The sequence below is a fragment of the Gigantopelta aegis genome, chromosome 11 (assembly GCF_016097555.1).
Source record: "Gigantopelta aegis isolate Gae_Host chromosome 11, Gae_host_genome, whole genome shotgun sequence".
NCBI lineage: Eukaryota > Metazoa > Mollusca > Gastropoda > Neomphalida > Peltospiridae > Gigantopelta > Gigantopelta aegis.
In genome coordinates, this window is record NC_054709.1 from 14,516,403 (window position 1) to 14,534,393 (window position 17,991).

Genomic DNA, 17,991 nt, shown 5'->3' on the forward strand with positions numbered 1-17,991 from the left:
TAAATTTAATAACTAAAAAAAAACGTTTAGTTTTCTTATTTAGAACGATTTTAACTGGCATTACGAATTTTAAAATTGAAGTATTTTATTCATTGATGTATTTAAACTGAGTATTTTAATTTTTTTTTTTTTTTTAGTATAATCGTTAGGTCATCGCATTTTAACACTACATCTGGACATTATTGATATAAATCTTCAAGTACGCTGATGCTTCTGCAGTAAAAGTGAAGTAAACATTGGAAAAAGAATGAATTATTAAATCATATTACTGTAATAATGTTCTGTCTATCTCATTTCAAAACCTGTTTTTTTCTGAAAACTGTTTGAGGCCTACCATATGATTTTCTTCATCTTCTTTACACCGCGTTTTAATTTGACTTTTGACTTTTTATGTTGATCATCTATTTATTTATTTGTCCACCAATGTCTGACACTCAATAGCCGATGTGGTTTATTTTTCCGTTATGGGGTTCAAATGAAATTTCATTCATTCATACATTCATTCATTCATTCTTTCATTCATTTTTTTTTCAAACACATCAAGGGACTATTCTCAGTTCATTCATTTCAACTTATTTTGGTGCTTATACTCAAATAACCTCCAAACACGCTATCCTGGGCATACACATACACGAAGGACATGCTCCCATACATACATACAGTGTGAGTTGCTCCCCCCCCCCCCCCCAATATGGGTTGCCCCCAGTGTGTTCGCATCAATTGAATGCCTAATATTATGTCGTCGTTCAATAAAGAATCTTCCATATATGTTTTTCTACTCTTAAATTAAATTATTTAATTAATATTTTAGTTGTGATTTGTTATGGGCATGTACTTGAAGGTATAATATTAACATTTTAGAGGAAAAGTTAATAAATACATTTGTCGAGAAGCCACTATAATGCAACTTTAATATAACACCTTTAACAATTAAAACACACACACACACACACACACACACACACACACACACACACACACACACACACACATATATATATATATATATATAATTATATATATATATATATATATATATATATATATATATATATATATATATATATATCTATATCTATATATATATATATCTACATATATATATATCTACAGTGTACCCTCGATTTATTGCCCCCCCCCCCCCCTACGATTTAACGCCAACCTCGCATACCGCCAACTTTCTTTAAAGTACCGTTTTCATTCATGTTTATTTCCCTCGGTATAACGCCACCCTCGGTATCCGCCATCCGCCAACGACGTTTTTTGACCCGAACTCCATTTAGCCATTATAATTCCCTCGATTTTGCCGCCAATGGTCTGGTCACAAAGTTGAGGGCTTTTCAACTCAACTCGCGATGAGAGTAGACGTGGTTAGCTGCGCTCTTGACTTACCCCCCCACCTGGGGGGACTGCTCGCCAGTTTTGGAAAGCTGAGTGAGTATCGCGTCACGCACACCGGGTCACGGGCTTCCGTGACCTTGGTGTACGGGGACGCGATCTCACCGACAAGGAATCGGAAGTGGAGGAAGAGGAAACCTGCGCCAGGAGCGGCACGGGGGGGGGGGGGGATCTAAGCTGGCGGCTCAACCGCCAGTGGCGGTCCCTTCTGCGACGCCGCCCCCAGTCCAACCTGAGACGACGCGACGAGCCCCAAGGGAACCGTCGGCCACCGAACTGGACGAGCTCAACACTGCGGTGTGTGAGACGCCCAACGACCCTCCATAACCGACCGTCACATGGCCCAGGAAGAACTGGCCGGTATCTCCGGTACAGCCAGTCGCCTCGCCATCGGCCCGATCGACCACCGTTGGAGAAAAAAAGGAAGGCAACATCACCGACCGACCGGCCAGCCAAGGCCGAGAGACCAGCCCCGGTAGTCGCTACCCCTGAAGAGTCCGAATGGACCGTCGCTGTGAACGGACTGAATAAACAACTTCACCAGTACATGCAGGGGGACACGACTGACCCGACGCAGCTACGAGGCAGCCACCTCAACACAGACTGGAGATCCCTGGAGGACGGCAGCAAATACGAACTCCACAACAAGATGTTTGGAACTCATGACACCGTAGTCGTGACGCACCAGAGGGACAAGACCTACCGCCAAGTCATACTTCCGACCAAGTTGGACAACAAGAACATCCACAAGATGATCCGGGCGGTCTGCGGCCCCGTCTACGGTGCTGTAGTGCGTACTTTGCTACGACGCCAACATCTCCTGCCTCTACTCCGGGAATCTTCAGGCTCGCCAAAGTAGACACCAACCTCCATTTTCTTTTTTTGGGCTTAGTTGGACTTTAAAAAATTTCGGCCGCGGCTCAAAATTCTTATGTTTATTTTTTTATAAATAGTCCAACGCACTTTACTTTGGTGCCCGATCAATTGCTCAAATCACCTTAAAACCTTTTAGGCCGAGCAGTCAAAAACTTTTGGTTTTAAATTCTTAGTCCAGACATGTGTAGAAGTGTAGAATGTCGTTAGGATTTTAGGACTTAGGTCTTTGACCGACCACTAAATTTTTTTATTCCAAATTCCGCCCACCTCAAACGTACCCCTCCCCCCTCCTGGCCCGGACTTAGTTACTGGCGAAAGTCAGAGATTAAGCCCGTGACAGGCGTGCGTGAAACCTTCGTGGTATATACGCACGTGTAAAACTTTTACTCACTCACAAAGTTGATTATAGTGACATAATTACTAGCGATCTGTTGATTGGGGAAATCCTAACACCGTTGTACACTGGCAGTACACACTGAATCTGTTTTTGTTTATTGTGTAGCAATTAACGGATGTAAGTGCTAGAATTGTTTAGGCAGGCGCGATGTTTGTGTCCAATCAACACTCGGTATAGAAAGAACAGCCACTATAGTGATCACGTGACAGAGGGGTGCATTAGATTCATTATTTCAATCGCGGATTGTTCTGTCGGGTCTTTGAAGTGCTGGCAGCAACGACTCAAGTTTAATTAATAAACAAACTTTAGGTAAGTTTTATTATGCTCAAGCATATTTCGACCATGGCCTCATGTTAAGTTGCTATTTAGCTTTGGCATAAATGCGACGACACCGGTAACGCATTTTATTACAGCAGAGCCTCCTGCTTCGGAGTTGGTCACTGGCGAGGTCAGAGGCTAAATCCGAAGTGGGCGTGCCTGAACCTCTGTGGATAGGGGCACGTAAAACACAGTTTTCTTCCTTCCTTACAGCAGAATGAATTTAAAGCGAAAACGTATCGTATTAGACGCGGTTAAAAAAAGAGAAATTGTTCAGTACTCGAAGATAAATTCAACTAAAAGTCAACAAGATATAGCCAATCACTTTTCAGCGTTGTGGGCCTATCCTGTAAAACGAAGGACAGCTGGCGATATTCTACTTCAAAACGAAAAGTGGGAAGATGAAAATGTCGAACCGGCCCGAAAAAAACTGAAATTTGGCAAAACACATCATTTGGAAGAAGCATTATTCTTATGGTTCAGCAATGCCCGAGTTAAAGCCAGGTCCTTTGGTGATGAACTAAACATTTCCGACTTCGCGTATTATAAAAAAAAAAAAAGTTTGGTAGTAAACCCAAGGCACCCTCACTATACCACTATAACTCGATACAACGCCAAAATTATTTTGGAACATTGGTTGGCGTTAAATCTAGATTATATATATATAAACATATTCTTATTTACAATGTTAGGGGCGGGACGTAGCCCAGTGGTAGGGTGCTCACCTGATGCGCGGTCGATCAACGATCTATCCCGTTTGTAGGTCCAGTGGGTTATTTCTCTTGTATATTAAAGACCGTGGTATGTGTGTGGGATGGTATATATAAAATAACCCTTGCTACTAATGAAAGACATCTAGCGAGTTTTCTCTCTAAGACTATATGTCAAAATTATCAAATGTTTGACATCCAATAACTCATGATTAATAAATCACTGTATTCTAGTGGACACGTGTCGTTAAACAAAACAAACTTTTATCTTCATTTAGAATGTATTTAGTCTGGTGTATTTACTAAATGCAAACCATGTTTAATATGTTTTTGATTGTCATTACGACGTTAGTTAAAGGCGCAAACACTTGTTTCAACTTGTAGAAATGGACACTAAGTTTAGTTAATCAACAAACCTGTAACACATTTGGATAAAGTTACAACGGAATGAAAGAAGAGTCTGTTATGTTAAAACCGGAAAATATCCTTAAAAATAGACTAGAATTCGAATCAGTAAGTGTTACTTCTCAGACGCACGTGCGTTTTTAAAAATATGAAAAATAAATTTTGTGATATTAGAAACAACAGGATGACAAGAAACACTTCGGTTCTACAGAGATGGATAATCTAAACAATAAAACATAAGTAAGGTTTCATTTCAGTGATCATAAACGGCTTTAATAGTGAACATTATTTTGTAGTGTTTAAAAACTAGTGTCTGTCCCTTTAAATTTGTATTTCATAATAAAAAAATTTCGTATGTATGAAATTATTCGAAAGTAAAATCCAATTTCTGCTACTGCAAATATTAGAACGATAAGATACTCATTATGTAGTTAGAATCTGATATTATAAACAAGGCAATGTATGAATTATATAATGTTACCGGCCTCGGTGGCGTCGTGGTTAGGCCATCGGTCTACAGGCTGGTAGGTACTGGGTTCGGATCTATATAACCGTAAATAAAATGTGTTGAGTGCGTCGTTAAATAAAACATTTCTTTCTTTTATTATATAATATTAGTTGTTAAACAGTCTCTAGTAGTCAGACACGTGTTACAATGGAAGCTAACTAAGGATGGCATCTATACATTGTCCATACTATTTAACTTCGACTTTCTGAGAATAAATATGACACTTGAGTCACGGTATTGTACAGGCAGAATATGAAACATCAACACCTCAAGAGCTCACGTTTTTCAGAAATCAAATACACGCACATTCTCTCTTTAAAGTCTGTCGAGTTTTCGAATGTACAAATGTACACTGCTTGTTCTTCAATGTCCGACACATTGTTTCATATTTGTGTTTCATTTACCGAGCCGATTTGGAGGAACATGCGACCGGACTCTCCAAAGAAGGACGACCGACGTCAAAGACGCCAAAAGTCACGTTCCCCTCATTACCATCGTCACGTTAGAATCATTGCAAAATCTCAACTATGTTGTAAAACGAATTAGGATTTGCGAAACTATATGCGTGTTGTTCTTCAAACGAAGGGTATAATTTTCACAACATTTGGTCAGCGAATGAGCCGACCGCTTTGTTCTCGTATACATAATTTAAGGACATAGAAGATTATTATTATATTTTGTTTGTTTGTGTTTATCGACGATTTTAGGGACATGTGTTAGTTGTGTTTAAAACAAACAGATGCTTCCCATCCATATGTTTATTTAATACGCTAAAGCATAATTGTCTAATGTCTACAAGTTGGTGTATGCATTGTTTATTGTGTGAAAACTTGGTTTAGGATTTCACAACTTTGTGTGAAATATTAGGTATGCCTCTTTCCAACATATGTGAGTTTTGTATTTTAGTTTCATTTCTCTCTAATAATAATCTCTAATAAATATGTTTATTTCCTTTATTGATTTATTATTTTAATTAAATAATTAAATAATTAATTTATTTGTTTATTTTCTTTGTTTGTATGTATGTTTCTTTTATTTATTTTATTTTATTTTATTTTATTTCATTTTATTTGTTTGTTATTATTTATTTATTTATTTATTTATTTATTTATTTATTTATTATTATTATTATTATTAATTAATTAATTAATTAATTAATTAATTAATTAATTCATATTATTATTAGTTGTTATTGTTGTTGTTATATTCTCTCTTTTTCAATTATTATTATTATTATTATTATTATTATTATTATATGTATGTATATATATATATATATATATATGTATGTATGTCTGTCTGTCTGTCTGTCTGTCTGTCTGTCTGTCTGTCTGTCTGTCTGTATGTATCTATATCTATATATCTATCTATATATATCTATCTGTTTCTATATTTCTATCTATCTATACATATATACATATCTATATCTATATCTATCTATCTATCTATACATCATGTATGTATGCATGTATGTATGTATGTGTGTGTGTGTGTGTGTGTGTGTGTGTGTGTGTGTATTCTTAGTTTTAAAAAACATTGTTGAAATCAATCAACAATCAGACTAGTAGACTACATTACACCTTCTGCCCCAATTTTCCAATCCAATATTAGATGAGTTCATGTAATATGATAGAAGACGATAGTACCGGTCTTATGAGCACGTAAACAAAAACTAAAACAAACCAGCACCTTTTTTCGGTGAATCATGTATGTTAGAATACTCACTATTTATCCGTGAGTCATAAAAGAACAGAGCAAAGATGGACAGAACAACTTTTATTTAAACTCGGACAATTCGACAACGGCATAAAAGGAACACACCCAATCAAATAAACAACAGAACAAGATGGTTTAGGTGACAGGTCCTGAGCATTTTCTTTTCAAAAATGTTCGAGGAACATTCCACGAATCTCTAGCCCAGTGGTAAAGCGCGGTCGGTTTAGGATCGATCTCCGTCGGTGGCCCCATTGGGCTATTTCTCATTCCAGCCAGTGCTCCACAACTGGTGTACCAAAGACCATGGTATGTACTATCCTGTCTGTGGGATGGTGCATATAAAAAATCCCTTGCTGCTAATCGAAAAGAGTAGCCCATGAAATGGCGACAGCGGGTTTCCTCTCTTAATATCTGTGTATTCTTTAACCATATGTCTGACGCCATATAATCGTAAATAAAATGTGTTGCGTTAAATAAAACATTTCCTTCCTTCTTTTCACGAATCACTCTGCAGATCTATCTTCCTATGAAAACTCGGCTCATTAGCTTTTGACAAACTGAAACTCGCCGTTTTCACAATTTGGTAGACATGATAAAATATATTCCGTTTTATAATTTTATTTATATTTTTATGATATGGCTTGGCTTTTACTACCTTTAAATTCATGCGGCTATACACTCCCCCCCCCCCCCCCCCCCCCCCCCCCAACAAAACCCCACCCCAACAAACAAAAACAAAAAAACAAAAACAAAAACACACCAAAAAAGCCCAACAACCCACGCACAAAGAACAAAACCCCACAAAACAACCAACCAACAAAACAACTACATATTCGCATACACATACAAAATAAAATAAACGAACGAACAAACTGACAGACACAGATGGCAAAAACGCGACTGATATGTGTTAAGTATCTAACAAGTTGGCGGCGGGACTTAGCTCAGTCGGTTGAGTTCTCGCTTGAGGTGCTCCAGTCGCAGGATCGAACCACCTCGGTGGATCCATTCAACTGACAGGTTTTTCTCTCGTTCCAACCAGTGCACCACAACTGGTCAAATGCCGTGGTATGTGCTTTCCTGTCTGTGGGAAAGTGCATTAAAAAGATTTCTTTCTGCATTAGCAAAATGTAGCTGGTAGAGAATGACCAAATGTTTGACATCCAATGAACGGTGATTAATTAATCAATGTGCTCCAATGGTTTTGTTAAACAAAACAAACTAACACGTTGATATTGAAAGTGTCTCATGTTTAAATATTGACAGTAAATATATATACATACATACATACATATATATATATATATATATATATATATATATATATATATATATATATATATATATATATATATATGTATATATATATGTATATGTATATGTATATGTATATGTATATGTATATGTATATGTATATGTATATGTATATGTATATGTATGTATATATATGTATATATATATATATATATATATATATATATATATATATATATATATATATATATATATATATATATATACAGTGGACTCTGTCTAAACCGGATTCTGTGTAATCCGGATCTCTGTGTAAACCGGTCCACTTCTAAAGTCCCGCCCAGCTACCGTTAAACTCTTAGGTATAAATATCTGCCTAATCCGGATTCTGTGTATTCCGGACTCCGGACCAAAAATCAAGAACGAAAGAACCGTTCATGTATTAATTACCTCTGTCTACACCGGTTTCGGATTTCCCGAAACGACGGGCCTCTTAATTAGTGGAACAATGATCGCCAATTATCAAGGAATCGGGACGCCGTTGCAAGATCAAAATACAAAACGTAATCCCAGTAGTGTGAATATTATTCTAATTACGGTCGGCCGTTAGATCAGTCGGATTAAAATTAGTGTGTGTGTTGATACACAACTAATTTCACTCTTACGAATTCTGTGAGTTGTACTTGTCAAACTAACACATGTATAAATACGTGCGAGTCGCTCGTATGTTTTGCCCCACACACTACTTGGTACGCGATGAAGCAGGACCTATGTTCGTGCTCTCTGCAGTTGCCCCCCCCCCCCCCCCCCCTGGGGGCACTGATTACTAGTTATGGTGTGCTTCTGGAGTACCGCGTCGCGTACACCGGGTCACGGGCAACCGTGACTTTGGTGTACGGCGACGCGCAACCACAGAGGAAGAGAAGAACGAGACGGAGGAAGAGGAGAAACCCGCAGGGAGCGGTTCAGGGGGGGCCAAACCCGGTAGCTCAACTACCGGCAGCGGCTCCTTCTGCGTCGCCGCGCCCTGCGGTTTCGCCCGAGAAGAGGAAGGAAGAGACCGTGGTCCCGACCAGCCCTACTTCACAGACGGCCCCAGTGGAGGAGACCTGCACAGATATCTGCACAACTCCAACCCGGCGGCCCTCTTCATCTTGGGCCTCTCTTGCGTCCAGTCGCACGTCGCCAACTTTACCGGTGACAGCGACTGTGACGCAGGGCCGTCAAGCCACCGTTGGAAAGCGGAAAGCGGAAGCGCCGATTGCGGTTACTACCACCAGGACACCGCCGAAACAACCACACCCACCACCCGAAGGTGCAGAGTCCGGAGACACCATGGACCCCTGGACTCTGCACGGGAAGCTGAATCGGCGCTACCTTAACTGCTTTGTCGGGAACATCACAGACACCAAGAAGCTTCCCACGGTCCCGCGTTGCAGGAACTTTGAGGACATGCCCGACGGACGGGGGGAGTACGAGCTACACCCAGTGACGTTCAAGGACGGGAAAAAAGCTGTGTGTGCAACATACCGTCTGGACAACCGCTACAGCCAGGCTCTACTGTTCGGAGAAATGGACAACATTTCGATCCATCGACTGATGAAGAAGGTGTTCAGCGAGCAGTATCCTCTTATCACCAGACTGTTAGCGAAGCCAGACATCCACCAGCTGATCCCCACTTGGATACGAGGGTGTGGCTCTCCTCCCCCTAGTCAACCTTATCTAGGACAGGTAACCTCCTTTTTTTGGGCTTAGTTGGACTTTAAAAAACTTGCGGTCGTGGTTCTAAATTCCTATGTTTATTTTTTTATAAATAGTCCAACGCACTTTACTTTGGCGCCCGTTCAATTGCTCAAATCACCTTAAAAACTTTCAGGCCGAGCAGTCAAAACTACTTTTGGGTGTAATTTTAAAGTCCGGACATGGCTGGATGCAGGTATTCTCATTTTATCTTAGGCAGAAAACAGGTCTCACCAAGGAATCGAAATTCAGCCAATCACAGCACGGCCTCACTTGGTGTCTGCTATTTGGTCCGCGCTTTCGCTGGACGTTACTAACTGGCTATTTTCCAAATTCTGCACATTCAAACTCAATCCCCCCCCCCCCCCCCCCCCCCCCTGCCCCGGAGTTAGTCACTGGCGAAGTCAGAGATTAAATCCGAGGTGGGCGTGCCTGAACCTCTGTGGATATAGGCACGTAAATACTAGTGTCACGGTCACGTATGTTTTGTGTTCTCATTTCCAAAACAAAACCCCACCCCAACAAACAAAAACAAAAAAACAAAAACAAAAACACACCAAAAAAGCCCAACAACCCACGCACAAAGAACAAAACCCCCCAAAACAACCAACCAACAAAACAACTACATATTCGCATACACATACAAAATAAAATAAACGAACGAACAAACTGACAGACACAGATGGCAAAAACGCGACTGATATGTGTTAAGTATCTAACAAGTTGGCGGCGGGACTTAGCTCAGTCGGTTGAGTTCTCGCTTGAGGTGCTCCAGTCGCAGGATCGAACCACCTCGGTGGATCCATTCAACTGACAGGTTTTTCTCTCGTTCCAACCAGTGCACCACAACTGGTCAAATGCCGTGGTATGTGCTTTCCTGTCTGTGGGAAAGTGCATTAAAAAGATTTCTTTCTGCATTAGCAAAATGTAGCTGGTAGAGAATGACCAAATGTTTGACATCCAATGAACGGTGATTAATTAATCAATGTGCTCCAATGGTTTTGTTAAACAAAACAAACTAACACGTTGATATTGAAAGTGTCTCATGTTTAAATATTGACAGTAAATATATATACATACATACATACATATATATATATATATATATATATATATATATATATATATATATATATATATATATATATATATATATATATATATATATATATATATATATATATATATGTGTATGTGTATGTGTATGTATATGTATATGTATATGTATATGTATATGTATATGTATGTATATATATGTATATATATATATATATATATATATATATATATATATATATATATATATATATATATATATATATATATATATATATATATATACAGTGGACTCTGTCTAAACCGGATTCTGTGTAATCCGGATCTCTGTGTAAACCGGTCCACTTCTAAAGTCCCGCCCAGCTACCGTTAAACTCTTAGGTATAAATATCTGCCTAATCCGGATTCTGTGTATTCCGGACTCCGGACCAAAAATCAAGAACGAAAGAACCGTTCATGTATTAATTACCTCTGTCTACACCGGTTTCGGATTTCCCGAAACGACGGGCCTCTTAATTAGTGGAACAATGATCGCCAATTATCAAGGAATCGGGACGCCGTTGCAAGATCAAATACAAAACGTAATCCCAGTAGTGTGAATATTATTCTAATTACGGTCGGCCGTTAGATCAGTCGGATTAAAATTAGTGTGTGTGTTGATACACAACTAATTTCACTCTTACGAATTCTGTGAGTTGTACTTGTCAAACTAACACATGTATAAATACGTGCGAGTCGCTCGTATGTTTTGCCCCACACACTACTTGGTACGCGATGAAGCAGGACCTATGTTCGTGCTCTCTGCAGTTGCCCCCCCCCCCCCCCCCTGGGGGCACTGATTACTAGTTATGGTGTGCTTCTGGAGTACCGCGTCGCGTACACCGGGTCACGGGCAACCGTGACTTTGGTGTACGGCGACGCGCAACCACAGAGGAAGAGAAGAACGAGACGGAGGAAGAGGAGAAACCCGCAGGGAGCGGTTCAGGGGGGGCCAAACCCGGTAGCTCAACTACCGGCAGCGGCTCCTTCTGCGTCGCCGCGCCCTGCGGTTTCGCCCGAGAAGAGGAAGGAAGAGACCGTGGTCCCGACCAGCCCTACTTCACAGACGGCCCCAGTGGAGGAGACCTGCACAGATATCTGCACAACTCCGACCCGGCGGCCCTCTTCATCTTGGGCCTCTCTTGCGTCCAGTCGCACGTCGCCAACTTTACCGGTGACAGCGACTGTGACGCAGGGCCGTCAAGCCACCGTTGGAAAGCGGAAAGCGGAAGCGCCGATTGCGGTTACTACCACCAGGACACCGCCGAAACAACCACACCCACCACCCGAAGGTGCAGAGTCCGGAGACACCATGGACCCCTGGACTCTGCACGGGAAGCTGAATCGGCGCTACCTTAACTGCTTTGTCGGGAACATCACAGACACCAAGAAGCTTCCCACGGTCCCGCGTTGCAGGAACTTTGAGGACATGCCCGACGGACGGGGGGAGTACGAGCTACACCCAGTGACGTTCAAGGACGGGAAAAAAGCTGTGTGTGCAACATACCGTCTGGACAACCGCTACAGCCAGGCTCTACTGTTCGGAGAAATGGACAACATTTCGATCCATCGACTGATGAAGAAGGTGTTCAGCGAGCAGTATCCTCTTATCACCAGACTGTTAGCGAAGCCAGACATCCACCAGCTGATCCCCAACTTGGATACGAGGGTGTGGCTCTCCTCCCCCTAGTCAACCTTATCTAGGACAGGTAACCTCCTTTTTTTGGGCTTAGTTGGACTTTAAAAAACTTGCGGTCGTGGTTCTAAATTCCTATGTTTATTTTTTTATAAATAGTCCAACGCACTTTACTTTGGCGCCCGTTCAATTGCTCAAATCACCTTAAAAACTTTCAGGCCGAGCAGTCAAAACTACTTTTGGGTGTAATTTTAAAGTCCGGACATGGCTGGATGCAGGTATTCTCATTTTATCTTAGGCAGAAAACAGGTCTCACCAAGGAATCGAAATTCAGCCAATCACAGCACGGCCTCACTTGGTGTCTGCTATTTGGTCCGCGCTTTCGCTGGACGTTACTAACTGGCTATTTTCCAAATTCTGCACATTCAAACTCAATCCCCCCCCCCCCCCCCCCCCCCCCCCCCCTGCCCCGGAGTTAGTCACTGGCGAAGTCAGAGATTAAATCCGAGGTGGGCGTGCCTGAACCTCTGTGGATATAGGCACGTAAATACTAGTGTCACGGTCACGTATGTTTTGTGTTCTCATTTCATTTATAATGGCGGAACGTCCCAAAAAACGGCAGCGTATCGAACTTTCGTTAGAAACTAAAGTCAAAACAGAAAGATTTAGCACTAAAATTTAAAATCGGAAAACAGACAGTATCAGACATCATAAAGCGTAAGCAACACTACCTGCAATTGTACGATGCAAACATTTCTGGGGAGAGAAAACGAATAACAAATGGAAAGTTTGAAAATCTAAATGGACTGTTGCACCAATGGTTTAATCAGGCAAGATCTAAAACTCTACCAATTTCCGGCCCAATTTTAAAAGAAAAGGCTCTTCAGTTTGCCGAGCAGCTTGGCATAGCAGACTTTAAAGCGTCAGATGGTTGGCTAACGTCATGGAAAACTCGTTTTAATATCAAACAAGCAAAGTTAGCGGAGAAAGCGCAGGTGTCAATCATGACGTTGTCGACGATTACAAAGAACGCCTACCGACGATAATAGGAGATTTCGACTCCAAGGATATCTTCAACTGTGACGAGACCGTATTGTTTTTTCGAGCGTTACCTGACAAGACCCTTTCTTACAAAAGCCAGGCGGCGAAAGGAGGTAAAATTTCGAAAGAACGATTAACTGTTTTATTGTGCTGCAGTTCAATGGGAGAAAAGTTAAAACCTTTGGTGATTGGCAAAGCACAGAATAGATTGAAAGTCTGGCTTGCGGTGTAAATGTAACTGCTGATCGCGAGTCGCCGATCTTTCAAGAACCATAACTCTGGATGAACTCTGGCTAAACCGGTCCTCTGTATAAACCGGACTATTTCAACGGTACGAAGCGAGTCCGGTTTAGACAGAGTCCACTGTATATATATATATATATATATATATATATATATATATATATATATATATATATATATATATATATATATATATATATATATATATATATATATATATATATGTGTGTATATATATATATATGTGTGTATATATATATATATATATATATATATATATATATATATGTGTATATATATATATATATATATATATATATATATATATATATATATATATATATATATATATATATATACCGTAACAGGTTCGTTTCAAGGCTCATACAGACTGGATGCTGCGCAGTCCGGCTAATACATCGAACAACATTAGTTTCAGACGCAACAGACTTAAAGAGCCTTAAGAGATTTCATTTGATTTGATGGTGTGATCCCGTAAATATATGCACTTATTTTAGATTTATCGATCAAGGGATTTGATTTGGTGGCATGGACCCTTAAGGTAGTACTAAATCAAATACCTTCCGGCTGGGTCAAAGTTCGAGGTTCCCCGGACTTTTGATAGAGAAGTGAACACCACGAGTCCTGTGATTGGTGATAAATGTGAGTGTGTTGGTTGTAAACAAACTAGTTTCATATGGGCAAAAAATGTATGCAATTTTATTTCATCTAGTACTACTGTGTCAAGTAGCCTTGTGCTTGTAACATATATGGCGTACCTGTAAAAAAGTACTCGAATTTTTTGCGGAACTAGAGTAGTCATAGACGCAACGTCTTATCTCAGAAATGAGCAGCTTGACCCCCAGTTTTTTCTGATTCACTTTAAGGGTGAAGGGTGGTAGTTTTATATCCGTGGCATGTATGTCAATTGATACGCTGCAGGTAGGAGTTTTAGCCACATATGTTACTATTGTTGTCTACGAGATTTGATTTTGTAGTATACACCCGTAAATATTTTTGCCATAGCTTTTCGCACCTCTTTTGAAATTATGACATAGAAGAACGGATCAAAAATAGAATTGGTCAGTGTCATCATAATCGGCAGGCCAAAAAGCGTGGGGTGAGACAGTGCGTTTTCGCCAAGGATTCCGTACGAGACTAAAGTGGCCAGGCCCGTCAACAGGTGCACAAGGATGAGCAGACCAATGGTCATCACTGCCTTGGGATCTCTCGAGCTCTGACTGACAATGCAGGGCTCGCTGTTGACGTTTGTCGACGTCGATGGGGTAGGAAGTCGCTCGACCTCCAACTCTGGATTGACTGGGGGTGACAGATAACGGTCTGGCTTGTTTGTCATCTGCTGCAATAAATATGGGAAAATTATGTCTGTCTATCTATCTATCTATCTATCTATCTATCTGTTTTTATATCCATCTATCTGTCTGTTTATCTATATATTTATGTTTAAATTTATGTTTACAATAATTTTCATCAGAATAAATTTATGTTTGGGATAATTTTCATCAGCAACTATTATGTTTATCTCGAGCTACCGATATCTCGAGCATGTTGGCCCGGTCTCTTCAACATCGAGATAAAGAAGTTTGACTGTATCTGTCTATCTATCTATCTATCTGTCTCTCTGTCTGTCTGTCGGCGCGGTACGTAGCCCAGAGGTAAAGCGCTCTCACGATGCGCGGTCGGTCTGGGATCTATCCCCGTCGGTGGGCCCATTGGGTTATTTCTCGTTCCAGCTTGTTGGTCCTGTCTCTTCAACATCGAGATAATGAAGTTTGACTCTATCTATCTATCTATCTATCTATCTATCTATCTGGCTGTCTGGCTGTCTGGTTGTCTGGCTGCCTGCCTTCTATTGTTGTTGTTTCGATAGCTTCCAAGGTTTATTTTAGTTGGTTTAAATTTATGTTTGGGATAATTTTCATCAGCATCTATTATGTTTATCTCGAGCTACCGATATTTCCAGCTTGTTGGTCCGATCTCTTCAACATCGAGATAATGAAGTTTGGCTGTGTCTATCTATCTATCTATCTATCTATCTATCTATCTATCTATCTATCTATCTATCTATGTATCTATATATCTTTCTTTCTTTCTATGGACTGATTGGTCGATCTATCTAGTTATTTATTTATCTATTTTTTATATAATAATAATAATAAAATTAATAATAATAATAATAATAATAATAATAATTATTATTATTATAATTATAGTGATAGTAATGTAAATGATAATAATAAACATTACTTTTAGAAAAAAACCCAAGTAAATATTTCGGTTAAAGGGAGATAAATACATACTCATACCTGGAGTCTAGAGCGGACGTCGGACAGAAATGTCGTAGTTGTCTCCCTTCTTTGATTTTTTTCTTCTTCGTCGATTTTACTTGGGTTATAATTATTTCCCTTTGCGACATCGCCGAGGCAAAATGACGAAATATTTTTGTCAACTCCAGAGCTACAAGGGATGGTGTTCTCTCCCGAGGACGGGAGGTTATTATCGCGTTTCTTGAAATTCTGCTTTCCAGATTCCTGGACGTCGTTTGCCACGTTGGTCTTGTCATCACCATTTTCTCTGAGCTTCGTTATGCCTTGTGTATCTGTGTGGGACACTGATAACTCTTCCTCGATGGTCATAACGACACTGATGTTTTTAGATTCCGACGCTGAGCATGTTGTTGTTAAAGGAGCAACTGTCTTGTTACCCATCTTCTTATCACAGCCCAAACAAATGAGCAAGACTGTGTAAACCGCGAAGATGAAGGTCAGTCCAGTGGAGTAGTAGACAGTCAGGTAAGGTCGAAACATAACAAAGCGAATGTATCTGGCGCTTTTCACTTCACGAGGATTTACATTTGCGAACACAATTATTATATGAGAAAGAAGGGCGATAATCCACACAACAAGGACGGTAACTTTCATTCTGCCGATGGAGAAGAGTGTGCGATAGTGCAAGGGTTTTACGACTGCCACGAGTCGTTCTACGCTGATGCAGGCAATATGGCTGACGGAAACCAGATACGTAGAGAGTGAGAGAGGAAACATGATGGCGAACAGGACCTGGTTGTGGATGTTACGAACGGTGAATGGGATCAACGTCAGCAGCGTGATGTTGCACACGATGTTGCTGGATATCAGCCCCATTACAATGACGTAGTGGCCGTTGGTTTTCGCGAGTTTCCGTAACACGACGAATGCTAGCATGTTGAGAAGGAGACCCAGAGAGAGGAAGATGAGGAGACAGATTTCCCGGATCATATTGTATCCTTTGCTGTCTTTTATTACGCTCCCCTCCTTCAACACGGAGCTGTTTAAGTCATACATTACGCAGAGCCACTCTGAAATGGAGCAATGAATGAATAAACGAATGAATGAATGAATGCATGAATGGATGGATGGATGAATGAATAAATACATGAATGACTGAATCAGTGAATCAATGGATGGATGAATAGATGAATTAATTGATGGATGGATAGATAGATGAAAGAATGGATGCATGGATGGATGAATGAATGAATTGATGGATGGATGGGTGGATGGATGGATAAAATGATGGAAGGATGGATGGATGAAAGAATGGATTGATGGACGGATGAATTGACGAATGGATGGACTGATGAATCGATAGATGAAATAATGGATGGATGGATGAATGAATGAACTACTTAATTGATGATGAACGAATGGATGATTAAATAAATGAACAAACGAAAGGATGAATGAATGAACGAATGAATGAATGAATATATGAACGGATAAAGTAATGAACGAATGAATTAATTAATCAATGTGCTCTAGTGGTGTCGTTAAACAAAACAAAAACCGAAACAATCTTTTACGGCGTATTTTTCACTATTATAATTTAAATGAGACATTAGTTAAATTGCATTGTTTATAGTATCCGTTTCCGTACATCCGAAATGTTTCTGGTCATCCTTTGAGAAGTAAAGGTTATGGAGACTGACTGCAGTCTATGTTTAAGGGTATACCCGTGTTTAAACGTCACAGACTCTTGTTTCACTCTATTGTAACTTCAAATGTTCAAATATTGAAATGTGTTGCACGTTTGTAGATTAATCACACTTAGTTTCCACTTTTAAAACTTAAGGGACAGACTCTTGTTTTTAACCTTCTGACTACTGCAGGCAAGATATCTCGCCCGACGTCACATCAGTCAACATACTGTATACTGCATACAGTGCATTCCCCAGTTCATATTTCCCGCTGTTTTGCACACGGTACTCACCGGAAACGGAAATATAATAAAAGAAAAAAGTTTTCTTTTCAAAATGGTGGCTTTTATTGAGTTCAAAAAGTAGTTTTCGGCAAGTATTTTCGCTTGACAACAATGGCGGCACGCCGCGATCATTTTTAGGGATCGATAGCCGATTGTGTCAGCTATTTTGATAATAAAAATTTGATCGTTTTACCAACAACGAAAATCACCAAATGTTGCAATATGAATCGTAGTTCGGGTTTTTTTATTTTTTAAATCTGGTCAGAAAACCACTGTTATTAGGAATAATGGACATACATACTGGACAGCTGACCACAAATGTCCGTAAGTAAACGCGACCTTTTCGATTTTTTGGCTAATTTTAATCACCATTAACTGATCTAAAAATCATAAA

General features: G+C 40.0%; 1 protein-coding gene across 1 annotated transcript; it reads right to left on the reverse strand.

Annotated features, from left to right (window-relative positions):
• Nucleotides 1-14,304: 14,304 nt before the first annotated feature.
• On the reverse strand, nucleotides 14,305-16,681 carry LOC121385037. Its single transcript, XM_041515574.1, has 2 exons — nucleotides 15,665-16,681; nucleotides 14,305-14,697 (listed from the first exon to the last, which is right to left on the reverse strand). Exons 1-2 carry the CDS (start codon nucleotides 16,679-16,681, stop codon nucleotides 14,305-14,307), a joined length of 1,410 nt encoding a protein of 469 aa, XP_041371508.1.
• Between the last annotated feature and the right edge of the window lie 1,310 nt (nucleotides 16,682-17,991).